The 18,099-nt window shown below is 52.1% G+C and overlaps 1 protein-coding gene across 1 annotated transcript in view; it reads right to left on the bottom strand.

Annotated features, from left to right (window-relative positions):
• Positions 1 to 4,171: 4,171 nt before the first annotated feature.
• grxcr1a (glutaredoxin and cysteine rich domain containing 1 a) overlaps positions 4,172 to 18,099 on the bottom strand; it is a 296,531-nt gene continuing 282,603 nt past the window's right edge. Inside the window, exon 7 of the mRNA XM_072497849.1 lies at positions 4,172 to 4,369. Coding sequence (XP_072353950.1) covers positions 4,172 to 4,369 — 198 coding nt within the window. The remainder of the gene's footprint in view (positions 4,370 to 18,099) is intronic.

Below are 18,099 nucleotides of genomic sequence, written 5' to 3'. Positions count from 1 at the left end.
GATGTTCGCTAATGATTGCTCAGCACCATTTGCATCTCCTCACATGCAAGAGCAGTCCATGTCCAAATGCAGCAAGGCCTGGACAATATCCAGGCCTGGATTGACAAGTGGCAAATAACATTTGCAGCACACAGAAATGGCCATCTCCAACATGATAGAATCTAACCATAACCCCTTTACTTTCAATGGCATTGCCATTGCTCAATCCCCCACTATCAACATCCTGGGAGATACCATTGACCAAAATCTGAACCAGACTAGCCATATAAATATTGTGGCTACAATAGCGGATCAGAGGCTCAGAACACTGCAGGGCATAACTCACCTCCTAACTCACCAAAGCCTGTCCACCATCTACAAGGCACAAGTCAGGAGTGTAATGGATTACTTTCCACTTGCCTGGATGAGTGAAGCTCCAACAACATGCAAGAAGCTCAATACCATCCAGGACAAAGCAGCCTGCTTGATTAGCTAGCACCCATCCACAAACATTCACTCCCTTCACCACTGACGCACAGTGTGTACCATCTACAGGATGCACTGCAGTAATGCACCATGGTTCTTTAGGCAGCACCTTCCAAATCCACGATCCAGAGGTTGTCCATCATGGCGAAAATCTGGGCTGTAGTCTTAACTTTTATAAAACACGGGCTTTACAACAATAGACATGAATCTTCCACAGTTATACAGTGAAACCAGATGGTTAAATACGCCACTGAACGTGTCTTCTGAGCCGCGTACTGCACAATTTACTGAACAGAATCGTTCAAGTCAAATTAGAGATAACTTGTCGAGGTAGATTTTTATCTTTACCGGCTGTACATTAATCATTTTCTTGGTGGAGGACAGAAAGAACCATCTTTCTGAGATCGTACATCAGCAAGAGAACTCACTGGATTTTCCTTCAATTGACATGAATGGAGGGAAAATTAAGTAGGTATCGGAAGGGTTCTGTGATCCTTCTGATCATGTTTCCCAGTCCATACACTTCTCAGGCAATGCTTCGTGTCGAGACTAAAGAATGAAAATTACTGCATTCAGTTATTGCTCAGGACTTTAGCAAAATCTGTCCTGTTTTCGTTAGCAGATATTCTGGCAATTTAAAGGCTACTGGGGCAATTCTAACCTAAACCACACATTAGAAAATCCCCAGATTAGGTGCAATACTAGCTTTGTAGCCTACCCAGTTTTACTCTCTGCTGCCTGATTCTGCAGGTTTCCCACCGAGCAGGTAAGGTTAAAATTACAGCCCATACTATTTAATTGTTCCTTTTCTAACAAGTTGAACATCTCATGGAATTCCTGCAGTGTAGAAGGAGGCCATTCAGTCCATCGAGTCAGCAATGACACTGTGAAAGAACACCCCACCCAGGCCCATTCCCCTGCCCCATTCCCATAGCCCCACCTCAACCTTTGTTCACTAAGGGGTTATTTAGCATGGCAAATCCACCTAACCTGTGCATTTTTGGACTGTGAGATGAAACCGGAGCACCCGGAGGAAGCCCACGCAGGCTCGTGGAGAATGTGCAAACCCCAGACAGAACAGTTACCTGAGGTCAGAGTCGAACCCAGGTCGATGGAGTGTGAGGCAGCAGTGTCAACCACTGTGCAACCGTGCCACCCCTTGTTTTACTTGACAATAATAATAATCTTTATTTTCACAAGTAGGCTTACATTAACACTGCAATGGAGTTACTGTGAAAAGCCCTTAGTCACCACATTCCGGCGCCTATTCGGGTACACAGAGGGAGAATTCAGAATGTCCAATTCACCTAACAGCACATCTTTCAGGACTTGTGGGAGGAAACAAGAGCACCCGGAGGAAACCCACACAGACACGGGGAGAACGTGCATACTCCGCACAGACAGTGACCCAATAAAATATGAACATTCCCTTTAAATTGTTTTATTTACTTTCTGAATCAATAATTGGAATTTAAAATTCTTACAGAACTCTTCCCCGTTATAAAAAGCCCTGGGTTCTTGGGGATGTTTTGTTTCTGTTCATTCAAAGAACCAGTGCTGACATGGAGCTCTGTTCCGTTTCATGGTAATATTGAAAGTGACTTGCATTAAATAATTAATCATTGCATTTTGCTATTCAGAAGGTTTAAAGCAGAAGTCAATACAATTAACTTGCTTCATAAAAAGTAAAAGCTTCCCTTCTAAAATGTGACTGTGAAGAATTATGCGACAGATTCATATTAGTACTGGTCCAATATAAATAATACGGTCTCATTTCAAGACCCGAGTTCTTACTTCTAATCTAAGTCATTTCTTGGCCAAATTACCCTCTGTTTTAAATCTCCAATGGAATGTTTTCTTCTGACTGTTGTCTGGGAAATATGGACCTGGGTTTGGAGGGGTTATTAAATCTGCCAAATTTAGAGAGCATGTGCATAACAGTACTAGGTGTAGTTATTATGGGTGTAGTTATTAGGAAAATACTGAGTTAAGGGAAGCCAACCTGTTCTTCTTAGACTGCGAGGATTGTTTCACCAAATTAAAAAAAATACAAGTTAACTGGAAGGAATGGTAGCTAATATTGCAAGCAACATATTTTAGTTAATCTTACTTGGTTTATTTTAATCCTCTTATCATGGTGTCACTGAAATAATTTTTATTATATTTTTGTATTGTGTAATACATTATATGTCATTTTTAGAATCATAGAATCCCTCCAGTGCAGAAGGAGGCCATTCAGCCCATCCAGTCTGCACCGACACTCCAAAAGAGCACCCTACCCAGGCCCCACCCTATCCCCATGATCCAGTAACCCCGCCAAACCTTTGGATACTAAGGAACTATTTAGCATGACAAATCCAACTAACCTGCAAATCTTATATTTTCTACATATTGGTTTCCTTATTTAAGGAAAGATGTAAATGCATTACAAGCAATTAGAGAAGGTTTACTAGACGAACACCAGGAATGGGTGGGTTGTCTTATGAGGAAAGGTTGGAGAGGTTAGGTTTGTATCCACTGGAGTTTAGAAGAGTAGGAGACGACTTGGTCAGAAACTTTAAGATTCTGAGGGGTCTTGACAGGATGGATGCGGAGAGGATATTTCCTCTGGTCTGTGAGTCGAGAACTGGGGGGGTCACTGTTTAGAAATGTGGAGTGGGATTCTCTCCTACCCGGCGTGAACGACTCCGGCGACGGGCCGCCCTAAAGGTGCGGAATCCTCCACATCTTTAGGGGCTAGGCCCGCCCCGGAGAGGTTGGCGCCCCACCGGCTGGCGTGGAAGGCCTTTGGCGCCACTCCAGCCAGAGCCGAAGGGACTCCGCCGGCCGGCGCGAGTCCGTTCATGCGCGGGAGCGTCAGCGGCTGCTGACGTCATCCCCGCGCATGCGCAGGGGGGGTTCACCTATGCGGGGGGGTTCACCATGGCGGTGGCTGATGGTCGGCACGTAGGAAAAGAGTGCCCCCACGGCACAGGCCCGCCCATGGTTCGGTGGGCCCCGATCGCGGGCCAGGCCACCGTGGGGGCACCCCCCTGGGGCCAGATCACCCCGCGGCCCCCCCAGGAACCCGGAGCCTGCCCGCACCGCCAGGTCCCGCCGGTAAGGGACCTGGTTCAATCTACGCCGGCGGGACCGGCATAGAAGCAGCGGGACTTCAGCCCATCGCGGCCCGGAGAATCGCCGGGGGGCCCGCTGACCGGCGCGATTCCCGCCCCCGCTGAATCTCCGGAGACGGAGAATTCGGCGGCCGGCGGGGGCGGAATTCACACCGCCCACCGGTGATTCTCCAACCCAGCGGGGGATCGGAGAATCCTGCCCAAGGTGTCACTCATTTAAGGCGAGATGAGGAGAGATTTTGTCTCTCAGAGGATCGTGAATCTCTGGAAATCCCTTCCTCAAAAGGCAATGAAAGTCTTTGAATATTTTTAAGGCTGAGGCAGATAGATACTTGATTAACATGGGCGTGAAAGGTTATTGGGATAGGCAGGAATGTGGGGTTGAGGCTAAAATCACTTTACCCTGGAATCAGAAAATATATAATTTCAGGAATGGGCAACTCATTTTGTTCTTCCAGTGGGAGCAGCATGATAATTGGGGCTTTACGAGAAAATATACTTAATTAGTGCGCAAGAATTAAGATCAGAATTACACACTTCTTATGAATCCATTTATTGTTGAGCTATGACAAATGATACTGTGGTATTACTTATGTTGATGGTACAGGGTTCATTTTGCAGAGTTTGCAGTGCTGCAATCCATTTTCGTTGCAAGAAGTACATTTGAGGGACTTAAAGGAATCGGTGAAACAGTTTCGAAATACTGACATCTTGCTACCATGGCACACTGAGCATGGAACAAATGCAAATCCACCACAGGCTGAACACTCGTGGGGGTGCTGGACTTTCTAAAAACAAAAGAGAAAAATACATTATTCAGTATTTCCCTTTCTTTGCGTACTTTTCTAAATAATAAAGTGCAGAGACATAACTTCACACAAAGAAGAAACAAATAATATCATTGCCAGGTATATATTCAAATCTGCACAATCTCAATAAAATTATTCAAAGTTATTTGAAACAGGGTTTTTTCATGTACGGGGTATGTAAATTTGGCCATTATTTGGATGCAGTAACTCTTGTATTAGAAATACGCAGGAAGATGGTGAGCTTTGACTCAGTATTATTATGGAAGTGTATTCATAGCATGGAGATGTGCTAAATTAAGGACAAAGGTTCATATTACAGCCTTACACCAGTCCCTCTGAAATTTGATATCACTGTGATAGAGCTGCAGGAACAACACTTTATTAGTCGGGTCCAAGGGGGAATTTTATATTGCTTTGCACAAGTGGGCTTGGGAGTGGGTGGAGGATTTAAGCAGTGAAATTGACAGTGTGTCAGGAAGTCAATTCCCACCCACTTTCGTCAAATTTAACAGCAGTGGGTTAGACTGCGTCTGAACAACCCCTCAGCAAGGACAGGTTATTTCAGTAATTTCAATATATTATTAACTCGAGTGCAACTTTAACATGGATTTTGGGATTTAAGTATAGGTTTTCCAGGTTTTCTGAAACTCGCCCCTGAAAGCAAGGCAAAGCACACAGTGGCAACTGAGGGGGCTGGAGAACTGACAGGCAAAAACTCCCATAAATACCAAAACCTCACAGCTGATTTCTTGCCGAGTTGTGCAAAAGGCTTTTGCTCACAATACATGCTCTGAGGGTTTAATTACACTGCTTGACAGGTTACTTTTATTATTTTGAAGGTTTGTGTGTGTGGCTGTCATTGTGGCAGCTGTGATCTATCAGATCAGCATGAGTGCTGCTTATGCCGGATTAGCTTGAATCTTAGTGGAGGACCAGCAGCAGAAATGGCAGCAGCAGCAGCCTTCGCCTCACCGTTCCACACGACACAAAGACAAGCTGCCAGGTGGGTTTACCTGTGACCTAGGAAGGATTCTATCCTGCTTGGGCATTCTGAACCCAACTGAGAGCCCTACTGATGGAAAGGGTCAAAACTACAGGCAGACACACATTTGTCCTTCCCACCCTCACCAGAGCGTGCCTGACTGGTCAGAAGCTGGAAGGTCACAACTCTGTGGTGGAATTCTTCGCTCCTAAGACTTTAGGTGTCTCCAACACCCTCCACCATTCCAGAGGCACTCACCTTGGTTTGGCATGTTAGTGAAGAGGCTCCTGTGGCACGATCTGGTGCTCACCACACACACATGCTCTGATACAGCAGATGGGAACTCCCAAGTGGACAGTCAGAGGCGGGCCGACTGCAGGGATTAGCTGCCGTCCAAATGGGTTTTGAGCTTCTAGAACGGACAATCCCATCTATAGTGGAGATGCAGGCACAGAACCAGGGACTACATGAGGGGTTGACAGCGAGCATCCAGCACCTGCAGGCGCAGGTGGAGAGTCCAACTGCCTGCAGAAGGTGGTGGCGGCCATGTGTGTCACCCAGGCCAACACCACATGCTGGCGCCTGTGATGGAGGCCTTGGGGCAAATGTTCTGGTTATGGATCAGTACGTCGAAAGCCTGAGGCAATCTGTGCAGGTGGTGGCAGAGGCTTAGCTCAAAGGCAGCCATGTGCCAGAGCCACCTGGACATTGCAGTGGCGCTCCTGAGCATGGCCCAGTCACAGCGGGCCTTGGCTGAGAGCGTCAGCGGCATTCCACAGGTGCTGGCCGATACAGCACAGACACAGAGGGGGATGGCGCAGTCCCAGGTAGAGGTCTGCCATACCACCCACCCTCGCCCAACCGGCTTCCAGCCACCGGCAAGGCACCACTGCAAGGGCAGTGCATAGTAGCCCCTAAAGGGGGCATGCTGGACGGGGGCCATGAAGGTTACCGCTGGCATGGGCAGCACCAGCCGTTGGTACCCTTGGCAGCAGGGACGGGCACCAGAGACAGAGGCCCTGTGCTCCATGGCTGTGAGCATGCAGACCCCGGTCGAGTTGAGAGTGGCCTCCAGGACTGGCAGCGCAAGGTGGCAGGGGAGCCTCAGGGGTTTGCTCCGCATGCATCCCTGGGGGTGTCATTGGGCACTCTGAGGGAGGAGGAGGTGATGGAGCCCGTGCCGATGACTGGAACACCGCAGTACCTCAGACTCTCCCCCCCCCCCCCCCTTATCCCTGGCTCATCTGGTGGGCAGTGGGCAGAACAGGTCGGCACGAGGCCACCTGGGATACCCGAGCAGCAGCCGGGCCCATCCAGGCTCGGTCGCTGCAGAAGACGCCCACTAAAGGGGACCCAGGTCACAGGGCGGGAATCACAGCAGGCTGCCTCCACTCCTGATGTACCATCTGTGGATCCACTTAGGTGTAGCGTTGGGCCCATAAGGCCAGAAAAGTAGACACCAGTTAAGTTGGCATGCGTGCAGGGCACAGTTTAGTGATAGGGGCTAGGGCATGCATCTGTATATATGTTTTTACATTAAACAACGATGCACAATGTTACAACCTGCCTCGGTGCTCTGTCAGAAGGATGTGAGGGGTGGGTGATCTCGCAGGCCGCAGAGTGGGAGCGGGTGGGAGGGGGGGAATGGGCGGACGTTGGGGCTGGGCTTGGCTCAGGGACCGCAGTTCAACCAGTGCTCACTGCTCCTGTGTCCCAATCCCACCCCACCCCCGCTATCCCTACCTCCACCTCTCCAGGGATTCAATGGGACCGGGTAATGGAATGGCCTGCTGGGATGCAGGGATCACCCGGGTGGACATTCAAAAGTGCTACCGTGGGCAAGAGTCAGACATTGTCAGATGATGCAGAGCACCAGAGCTCATTGCAGAGTGGGTTGTCATAATCCTCCATCCCATGGACCAGACCCGCTGTTACTGCCAACCCAGGGCCCCCAGCTCGTAGCGCCGCAGATATTTGTCTCGGTGGGGTTGCATGCAGGGGTGAAGGAGGGTGCTTGGCCAGAGGGGTAGGGGGCTAGGGGGTGTGGGAGTTGGATGTGCTGTCCATACCCCTGGCCAATCCCCCCTCCCCACCCCCAATGGGTGAACCTGGAGATGATCAGAGCATCCCGTACGCGTTGGTCCTGCGCATACATTATGTGGCCTCTCGTGCCTGCTCGGGCCCCATGTCCTGCCCATCCTCGCCCTCCCCTGTATCCTCCTCTCCCTCCTCAATGCCTTCCTTCTCCACCATGTCGCTCCCCTCCTGTGCAGTGTTGTGGAAGACTCAACAGGCAGCCATGATGCGGGCGACCCTCCCAGCGCCATACTGGAGAGCCCCTCCAGAGTGGTCCAAACATTTGAACCGCATCTTCAGGATGCCGAAGCACCCCTCAATCATGCCTCTGGTCGCTGCATGAGCAGCGTTGGAATGGGTCTCCGCACAGCGATGAGGGCAGTAAATAACCCCTGTTGCTCGAGAGCCATACCCCTGCCGGCATGGCACCTGGAAGAGGCCAGGAATCATCAAGTGTGCCAGGATGAAAGCTTTGTGACACTGCCAGGATATCGGGCGCTTTTGTGCATGATGTGCACCTCATGGTCACACCCCAGCTGCGCGTTCATCAAGTGGAACTCCTTTTGGTTTGTGTAGAATGGCCTGTCATCTGCAGGTGCTCGTAGGGGGCACGCATCCCGTCAATCACCCCCTGGACCCAGGGCATTTTGGCAATCATGGCGAACGCCGTTTCCTGGGCATCCTGGTGGGCCCGGTCCACATTGAAAAGGATGTATTGTGTCAACTGAGCATATAGAGCCTCTGTGATGGCAAGGATGCACCTGTGCGCCAACGGGCTACTCTGTGGCCCCAGTTGGCACTGCGGACTCTGCCCGTGCATGATCCCCTCCCCCCAAATCCCTGGACCACTGGCCCCATCGGTGCCCTGCACTGTGGGGGCCTCTGACCCTGTTGCCCGTCCCTGCTGCCAGGGGAACCATCGGCCAGTGCTGCCCATGCCAGCGGTAACTTTCACGGCCCCCATCTAGCATGCACCTTTTAGGGGCTACTATGGACCTTGAGCAGGTCGCATGGTGCCTTGCAGGTGGCTGGCAGCCGGTTGGGCGAGGGTGGGTGGTATGGCAGAGGGGGAAGTGAAGGGTGTGTACTGGGGTGAGGGGGTGGTGAGTGGAGGGTGGGGCCTAGGGTACGGGGGTGGAGGATGGGGGTTTGGGTGGTGGGGGTGGTGGAGTAGGGCCACTCATACAGCCAGTGGCACTTTGCAGAACCAGGGCTATGGAGGGTGATCAGTGGGGTGCGCAGCAACATGGTTGCCTTGCAGGCCGTGGCAATGGGGGTCTGTGCCTTGTCACCCCGGCCCCACGCCCATTGCCCCATCACACCCCCCCCCCCCGACCCTGGCATGCCCCCCCCCCCCCCTCAAGGCAATGGAGAATTGTGATTTGCCATGAAACCGGCACCCGCCAAGACTTCGGTGTGAAACTGATTCTCCGCCCAATTGCCCTGATTGCCCTCTCATCTAATGGATTCTTCCTGAAGATCCAAAGAAAAGACTTTTCTCTCTCCACAGCCAGATTGAACTGCAAAGAAATCCAATTCAGCCACTGGTTGAAGGCTGGGCCAGTTGTCTAAAAACCTTTTTAAAAATCTCGTGTGGGGTTCTCCGTTCTTATCTCAATAAGGCTGTTGGTCATTCTGGTGGAACTGGAAACAAGTACGAATTAAACAGGTCTGAAGCAGATCCTTTGCGTGACTCCTCAGAGGGAATCCTACAGCCCGTGAGTACTGATTGAATGTCTGATTGACTTCGATCCCTAAGCATCCTGGGAGGAATGCCAGAGTACCTCCACTAGCAATCCAGCCGTGACTTCGATCCCGAAGCATCCTGGGAGGAAAGCCTGCTGCAACGACCTCGGCATCGGAAGCATAGACATACACCTTTCATTTCATATTTTGATTCCTATTATTTTTACCCCTCCCCCTGAGTGTGTGTGTGTGTGTTCGGGTAGAGGGTGGGATCGTGAAGGGGGGGGGGGGGGGGGGGGTAGTAGATTAGCTGGCCTTTATTCTATTATGATAATTGCATAGTTCAACTTTGTTCCTGTTATAAATAAACAGTTATTGTGTTCAACTTTCAAACCTGGGGCGAGATTCTCCGACCCCCCGCCGGGTCGGAGAATCGCCGGGGGCTGGCATGAATCCCGACCCCGCCTGTTGCCGAAGTCTCCGGCACCGGATATTCGGCGGGGGCGGGAATCGCGCCGCGCCGGTTGGCCCCCCCCCCCCCCCCCCCCCCCGCGATTCTCCTGCCCGGAAGGGCCGAAGTCCTGCCGCTAAAATGCCTGCCCCGCCGGCGTAGATTAAACCAACTACCTTACCGGCGGGACAAGGCGGCACGGGCGGGCTCCGGGGTCCTGGGGGGGTCGCGGGGCGATCTGGCCCCGGGGGGTGCCCTCACGGTGGCCTGGCCCGCGATCGGGGCCCACCGATCCGCGGGAGGGCCTGTGCCGTGGGGGCACTCTTTCCCTTCCGCATCCGCCACGGTCTCCACCATGGCGGAGGCGGATGAGACTCCCTCCAATGCGCATGCGCGGGAATGTCATCAGCAGCCGCTATCGCTCCCGCGCATGCGCCGCCCGGAGATGTCATTTCCGCGCCAGCTGGGGGCACCAAAGGCCTTTTCCGCCAGCTGGCGGGGCGGAAATTCGTCCGGCGCCGGCCTAGCCCCTTAAGGTTGGGGCTCAGCCCCCAAAATGCGGAGCATTCCGCACCTTTGGGGCGGCGCGATGCCCGACTGATTTGCACGTTTTGGGCGCCAGTCGGCGGACATCGCGCCGTTTCCGGAGAAATTTGCCCCTGGTGGCTATAACTGATGGAACAGTCAAGGGACCAAAGATTCTGCAAATGTTTCACAAATTATTGCTTAATTCACTTGTGTTGTGACTCTGGGGTCTGTAGGGGTTGGAATCGACTGTGGAGGGTGTCGTAACACCTTGTGCAACTGCAAATCTTTGCTTTGCCTTTTCCAACACGTTTATGTAGAGAAATCCCTTTTGCTTCAGCAGATCTAGAGACAGGCTGCTGAGAGCTGTGCTCTGATTGTTGAGATGTTTTTGGCCAACATCCTCTGGATTTTGGAATCTGTGAGGACCTTGCCAAAGATTTCTCCACCAGCAGAGGCAGATTAACCATTGAGATAAGAGGCGGCAGGCAGACTGAAGAACGTTTGGGGTGGGGGGGTGGGTTTGGAGGTTGTGGTATAATTACTGATAATTCACCAGTGCACTGTGTTATGTTACTAACCCTGTGGGCTCTACCTATGGGCCATTGTGTGGCTTCACCCACAGGGGATATGTTGGGGCATGTACGGGCTCCGCCCATGGCTCCACCCCCTTTAGAGGAAGTATAAGAGCTGCTGACCTGCGGGGCCGCCTTCAGTGTTGTACCGGTCACAGGCAGGCTCAGTTCTAAGCTGATTAAAACCACGGTTTACTTCTCCACGTGTCTTCGAGTCAATTGATGGTCGCATCAATTTAATCAGCTTAAAATACTACTATGGAATCAGCCCTCAAACCTGACAGACTGGAACTCGATCCACAGGCCGCAGAGGCGAAGTTTTTTTTTTCACATTGGCTTCGATGCTTCAAGGCCTATCTCGCCGCGTCGTCTACGCCATCCGTCACTGACGAACAGAAGCTGAGCCTTATCCACGCACGGGTGAGCCATCGCATTTCTGTCCAGCTCGACGAAGCCGCTTCCTATACAGAGGCCCTCGCACTACTCGAACGCCTCTATGTGCGGCCTGTGAACGAGGTATACGCGCGACACATCTTCACCACTTGCCGCCAGCATCCCGGGGAGTCGCTAGATGATTACCTACGCGACCTCAAAGCCCTCGCGCGCAACTGTAACTACCAGGCCGTTACGGCCACTCAGCACATGGAGCTCGCCGTCTGAGACGTTTACGTGGCGGGGGTCCGATCGAACTATGTAAGACAGCGCCTGCTCGAAAAAGGGGCCCAGGACCTGGAGGACACGGTAAAACTGGCTACCTCTCTGGAGGCCGCTTTTCAGAGCCTTACTGCGATCCCGGCCGATCACCCGACCCCCTCGTGGGCCCCCGACCCGAGACTACCCCAGGCCTGTGCCGCGCGGCCGCCCGCCCATCAAGGGGGGCTACCCTGCTACTTTTGCGGCCAGTCCCAACACCCCCGACGCGAACTGCAGCAGTTGCGGGCGAAAAGGACACTTCGCCAAGGTCTGCCTGGCCAGGTCTAAGAACTCGAACTCACAGACACGATCCACAGGCCCGCAGACCCCGCAAGGTGGCAGCGTGTCTGCCGACTCCGCGTCCGCATAACATGTGCGACTCATGGGGGGCGCCATGTTGGCCATCCTCCCCCACACGGCCGGCCACGTGCGATCCATGGGGGCCACCATCTTGGACGCCATCTTCCTCACCGCCCGCCATGCTCGACCAACGGGGGCCGCCACCTTGGCCGCCATCTGCTACGCCGCTCGACGCGTACGACCTACATGAATAGCCATCGCGGGGCCGCCCCAGCACCTCCGATCACGCCGCCAGCTACCCACACCTCAGCGCGGTCACCCTGGACCAGTCATGACCTAAGCATGTCCGGAGCTCCATGATGGCCATCCGGGTTAACGGGTACGAGACACCTTGCCTTTTCGACTCCGGGAGCACAGAGAGCTTCATTCACCCGGACATGGTAAGACGCTGCTCGCTCCCAATATTCCCGACGCAACAAACCATATCCCCCACCTCTGGGTCGCACTTGGTGCAAATCCCAGGGTGCACGACTGAAACCCTAGCGATACAGGGCGCTGAGTGCGCTAATTTTAAACTATATGTGCTCCCAGACCTCTGCGCTCCTCTCCTTTTGGGATTCGACTTCCAGTGCAACCCCAGGAGCCTAACTCTTAAGTTCGGGGGGCCCCTGCCCCCGCTCACCATATGCAGCCTCGCAACCCTAAAAATCAACCCCCCCCCCCCTCTTCGCAAACCTCACCGCCGATTGCAAGCCAGTAGCCACCAGAAGCAGGCAGTACAGCATGCAGGACAGGATGTTCATTAGGTTTGAGGTCCAGCGTCTCTTGCGGGAGGGGGGGTCATAGAGGCCAGCAATAGCCCCTGGAGAGCTCAGGTGGTGGTCGTCAAGAGCGGGGAAAAGTTCCGGATGGTGGTTGATTACAGCCAGACCATTAACCAGTTTACGCAACTCGATATGTACCCCTTTCCCCGGATTGCAGACATGGCAAATCAGATCGCGCACTACCGTGTGCTCTGCACGGTGGATCTGAAGCCTGCATACCACCAGATTCCAATCCGCCCAGAGGACCTCCGGGTCCCCTTTGGCGTCACAAATGTGGTTTCGGTGTACCAACGAGCGATGGACCGAATGATGGACCAGTACGGGCTGCGGGCCACGTTTCCGAATTTGGACAATGTCACCATCTGCGGCCATGATCAGCAGGACCACGATGCCAACCTCCACCGATTTCTCCAAACCGCCCAAAAACTCAACCTCACCTACAACAAGGAGAAATGCGTTTTCCGCACAACCAGGTTAGCCATTCTCGGCCACGTAGTGGAAAACGGGGTCCTAGGGCCCGACCCTGACCCTATGCGCCCCCTCCTACAACTCCCTCTCCCTCACTGTCCCAAGGCCCTGAAGAGGTGCCTTGGATTTTTCTCCTCTTTCGCCCAGTGGGTCCCCCAGTATGCGGACAAAGCCCGCCCACTATTTAAGGCCACCCTCTTTCCACTGGCAGCCGAGGCTTGCCAGGCCTTTAACTGCATCAAGGCGGACATCGCCAAAGCTGTGATGCGCACGGTGGACGAGTCCGTCCCCTTCCAGGTGGAGAGCGACGCCTCAGAGGTCGCACTCGTCGCCACCCTCAACCAAGCAGGCAGACCGGTAGCGTTTTTTTCACGCACCCTCACCACCTCTGAAATTCGACACTCCTCGGTCGAAAAGAAGCCCAAGCCATCGTGGAAGCCGTACGGCACTGGAGGCACTACCTCGCTGGTAGGAGGTTTACCCTCGTCACCGACCAACGATTGGCTGCCTTCATGTTTGACAATACGCAGCGGGGCAAGATTAAGATTGATAAGATCTTGAGATGGAGAATCGAACTCTCCACCTATAACTACGATATCGTATATCATCCTGGGAAGCTCAACGAGCCCCCAGATGCCCTGTCCCGCGGCACATGCGCCAGCGCACAAGATAACCGACTAAGGGCTATCCACGATGACCTCTGCCACCCGGGGGTCACCCGGCGCGCCCATTACATCCAGGCCCGTAACCTGCCCTACTCCACCGAGGAGGTCAGAGCTATAACCAGAGACTGCCAAATCTGTGCGGAGTGTAAACCGCACTTCTATCGACCGGATAAGGCCCACCTGGTAAAGGCATCCCGGCCCTTTGAACGTCTCAGTATCGATTTCAAAGGGCCCCTCACCTCCAATAACCGCAACACGTACTTCCTTAACATCATAGATGAGTTCTCCCGCTTCCCGTTGGCCATCCCGTGCCCTGATATGACCACCCCCACTGTCATTAAAGCCCTGCATAGTGTCTTCACCCTGTTTGATTTCCCCAGTTATATCCACAGCGACAGGGGCTCGTCGTTGATGAGCGACGAACTGCGTCAGTACCTGCTCAGTAAGGGCATCGCCTCGGGCAGGACTACCAGTTATAACCCCAGGTGAAATGGGCAGGTGGAGAGGGAGAACGCGAAGGTCTGGAAGACCGTCTTACTGACCCTGCGGTCCAGGAATCTCCCAGTTTCTCACTGACAGGAGGTCCTCCCCAATGCGCTCCACTCTATTAGGTCCCTCCTTTGCACGGCCACAAACCAGACTCCTCATGACCACTTGTTTGTTTTCCCTAGGGGAGCTACCTCAGGGGCCTCGCTTCCACCCTGGCTGATGACACTGGGTCCAGTCGTCCTCCGAAAACATGATCGGAGCCATAAGACTGACCCCCTGGTAGAGAGGGTCCAGCTCCTGCACTCCAACCCACACTATGTGTACGTCGAACACCCCGATGGCCGGCAAGATCAGCCATGATTGAATGGTGGAGTGGACTCGATGGGCCGAATGGCCTTACTTCCGCACCTATGTCTTATGGTCTAAGATACCGTCTCCCTCCGAGACCTGGTGCCAGCAGGCTCCAACACCACTCCCACTATTGCATCCCCCATGCTATGTCCCATCCAACCTCCCATGTTCAGCGCCCCCACCCCTATATGGTTCCTGCGCTCCCTCACACCCGCCGCACCGGTCCACAGGAATGAAGCTCCGGAAGAGCCGCTCCCAGAGTCCACGCCTGTGCCCGCTCCGGACCCACTTCCACAGCCACCCGAACCGGCTGCAACACCAGTGCTTTGGCGGTCGCCGGACCGACTGAATCTATGAGCCCGTCACCCCCGCCGGACTTCATTTTGAAACAGGAGGTGAATGTGGTGAATGTATAACTACTGATAATTCACCAGTGCACTGTGTTATGTTATTAACCCTGTGAGCTCTACCTATGGGCAATTGTGTGGCTTCACCCACAGGGGATATGTTGGGGCATGTACGGGCTCCACCCATGGCTCCACCCCCTTTACAGGAAGTATAAGAGCTGCTGACCTGCGGGGCCGCCTTCAGTGTTGTACCGGTCACAGGCAGGCTCAGTTCTAAGCTGATTAAAACCACGGTTTACTTCTCCACGTGTCTTCGAGTCAATTGATGGTCGTATCAGAGGTGAAAATTGGAAGCATTTTAAGCTGAGTCCCCTCTCCCACATCGCTAGTTACTACCATAATTCCCATGGGTCACATGCAATTCGCTGCTAGAAATGAGCTAGGGAGCATTTTGCTGTAGATCAGTAGGGTACTGCACTGTAAAAGCTAGGGTTTCATCCACCTTATTTAAGGTGGACATCATAGAGTGATAAAGGCCAGCATGCCCTCAGTTGATTGTAGTGTTTGATGCTCCATGCAGATAGCTGCTCTTTCTTTTGGTCAAGACAACATCTAGAGATCTGTATGATTGGACGAATCATGCCTGAGACAGACTCCTCCAATCTGTATGCAAGCATGTTGAATGCAGCTGGAAAGGCTGCCAGTACATCATACATTCTTTTCAGACACTTCAGAAGTGCGCTGTTCATTGAAGGCCCCTGACGTTCAGCATCAATGTCCTGCTAAGCAGAGCTTGAAGCATCCTGTGCCCTCCATTTTGGACTCTCCATTGCAGTCTCTGACTCCACCATCTTATTCACTTGTGATGTGTGAGTCACCAGGTGAAACCCAAATATCTTCCTGACTGGTCCACTTGAGGTGTGTGTACCCCGTCTACATGATCATAGTTTACATGAGCCCTGTAACTGTACACCCTCAAAGCATATGATCTCCTCTGCGGGGACATCATCGTCCTGCTCGACTATTTCCCATGGGACACTTGAAGACCGTGTGAGAGATTAAAGACATAAATTAGAACTGTCAAAGTAGCAATGTTTAAAGTGAACATTATGCACACGATTCCACTTCACTGGCTGCAGATCAATATGAGTGAGTGTTTTATGCTGTGCAGCTGTGTGATATTTAATTCTGTCACTAGATCGCTGGGGTGCCCGCAACGCATTAAGTCTGACTGCCAGGCACACCGAGACTCCACTGATTTCCAGCAACTAGTCCTCTGCATTTGGTAGCTCTGAGGTGGTTGGAGGGTCGCTTCTGATTCTCTGCCTCTTCCTGGTATCCTGTGCTACCTTCTCCTGCAAGAAGCAAAAGAAGAAATCCGTAAATAAAGTATTAGTACAGGTTTACCAGATGGATGGACAATATTTGTTGCAGGTGACTATGAGGAAGGGGTATGAGGTTGAATTGAAATAAGGGTGAATATCAGTTGTGGATGCACAGATGGGAATGTGTGGAAGTGTACAGGCAGAGAGGGGTGGGTGCAATGCAAGGTAAGTTGGTGTGATGAGGGATGTGCAAGAGTAGGCTGAATGAGGGGATTGGCATGAAACAAGCTGCAGGACGGAGTTGAACAGGTCACTGAACTTACCTTTTCTGCCCTAATTTGGACATCAAACCACATTCAATGCTGAATCCAGGAGCATGGCACCCCGCTCCTGTTGCTCAAGCCCGGACTAATCTCCAGCCATTCCGTCTTGCTTTTAGGGTGAGGGTGCTTTTTCCACCTGCTACTGGCAAACCGTATCTCTCTGCAGGCCCTTACAGCCTCAGTATCATATCCAAGCAGGCATCACTGAAGTGAGGCACGAACCTGGGATGATGGGACTCATCTGTTCTCCGACCATCAGAATCCATCAACTGCCATCCTTTCAGAGCCTCTTTGAGTGCATGCAAGGCATCGTCATGATTCACCTTAATGTGCTGGGAAACCTGGAGGTCAGATGCTAATGTAGCAGCTAGGCTTAAAAACCACTAATAGTCATGTTGCACTTATGTGCAATTTTCTTGCTGGCACAGTGGTTAGCACTGCTGCTTCACAGCGTCAGGGATCTAGGTTCAATTCCGGCCTTAGCTGACTGTCTGTGTGGAGGTTGCACATTCTCACTGTGTCTGCGTGGAATTTCTCTAGGTGCTCCAGTTGCCTCCTGAGGTACCCTCAAGAACGACGCTTAGAGTGTAAATGGTAAAGAAGGCTTTATTAGACTAAGAACTATGCTAGAGCTGAGACATGTGTTGACTGCTGCACAGCCCATGAGGCAGCCCTTTATATATGGCTCACAGATGGGCGGAGCCAGAGGCGGAGTCCCCAGGGTTCCAAGCCCGGTCTTAAAGGGGACATCACCTTACATGATGATAAGGCAGTAACCGTTCATCACACCTCCTATAGTCCAAAGATGTACAGGTTAAGTGGATTGGCCATGCTAAATTGCCCTTTGTGTCCAAAGGTTAGATGGTGTTACAGGGTTACAGAGATAGGGCGGGAGAGTGGACCTAGGTAGGCTGTTCTTTGAGAGGAGCTAAATGGCCTCCTTCTGCACATTAGGTATTCCATGATTCCAACCCACCCCAAACTCTTTGGACATCATCAAATTAAAACTCCCCGTCCCAATCTCCAGCCATTTATAACTAAAGATAATTTGCATGACAATGTAAGATGACAGAGAGGGCAAGGTAATTTGCCCCATCAATCCTATTTATCCAGCAGTCGTCTTCAATTTTCACTATTAACATCTCAACGACAACTTCAAATTATATTGTGACTTTAATGTAGTGAACTGGCCCAAGATCCTTTACAGGAGTCTAGTCAGGCAAAAGTTTAAATGCTAAGACAAAGAAGGAGATATTCGGAAAGGTGACCAAACTCTTGTTCAAAAAAGACCTCCGATAAAAAGGAGCATCTTAAAGGAGACCCAAGAGCTTGAGAGATGAAGGGGTTTAGGAAGGAAATTCTAAATATTCAGACTTAAACAACTGCCAATGAAGGGGCAAAGGATGCACCAAAGACCAGTGGAAGAACAGAGAATTCTCGAGGGCTTTAGGATGAAAGGAGGTTACGGAGATAGGGAGGGGCGATGCCATCTTTATCTAATTTACCAATTCTCTTGAGGAAGAGACGAATCAGAGGGCAAAATTCCAAGAGAAAATTGTGTAACCTCTCTCTCTCCCCCTCAGATAAAAAAAAGTACAAGATATCAGTCTCATACTACTTCAACTGTAA

Source organism: Scyliorhinus torazame, chromosome 3 (assembly GCF_047496885.1).
Source record: "Scyliorhinus torazame isolate Kashiwa2021f chromosome 3, sScyTor2.1, whole genome shotgun sequence".
Taxonomy (NCBI): Eukaryota; Metazoa; Chordata; class Chondrichthyes; order Carcharhiniformes; family Scyliorhinidae; genus Scyliorhinus; species Scyliorhinus torazame.
The sequence above is the reverse complement of the archived record's forward strand: the minus strand, read 5'-3'. Positions and strand labels throughout refer to the sequence as shown.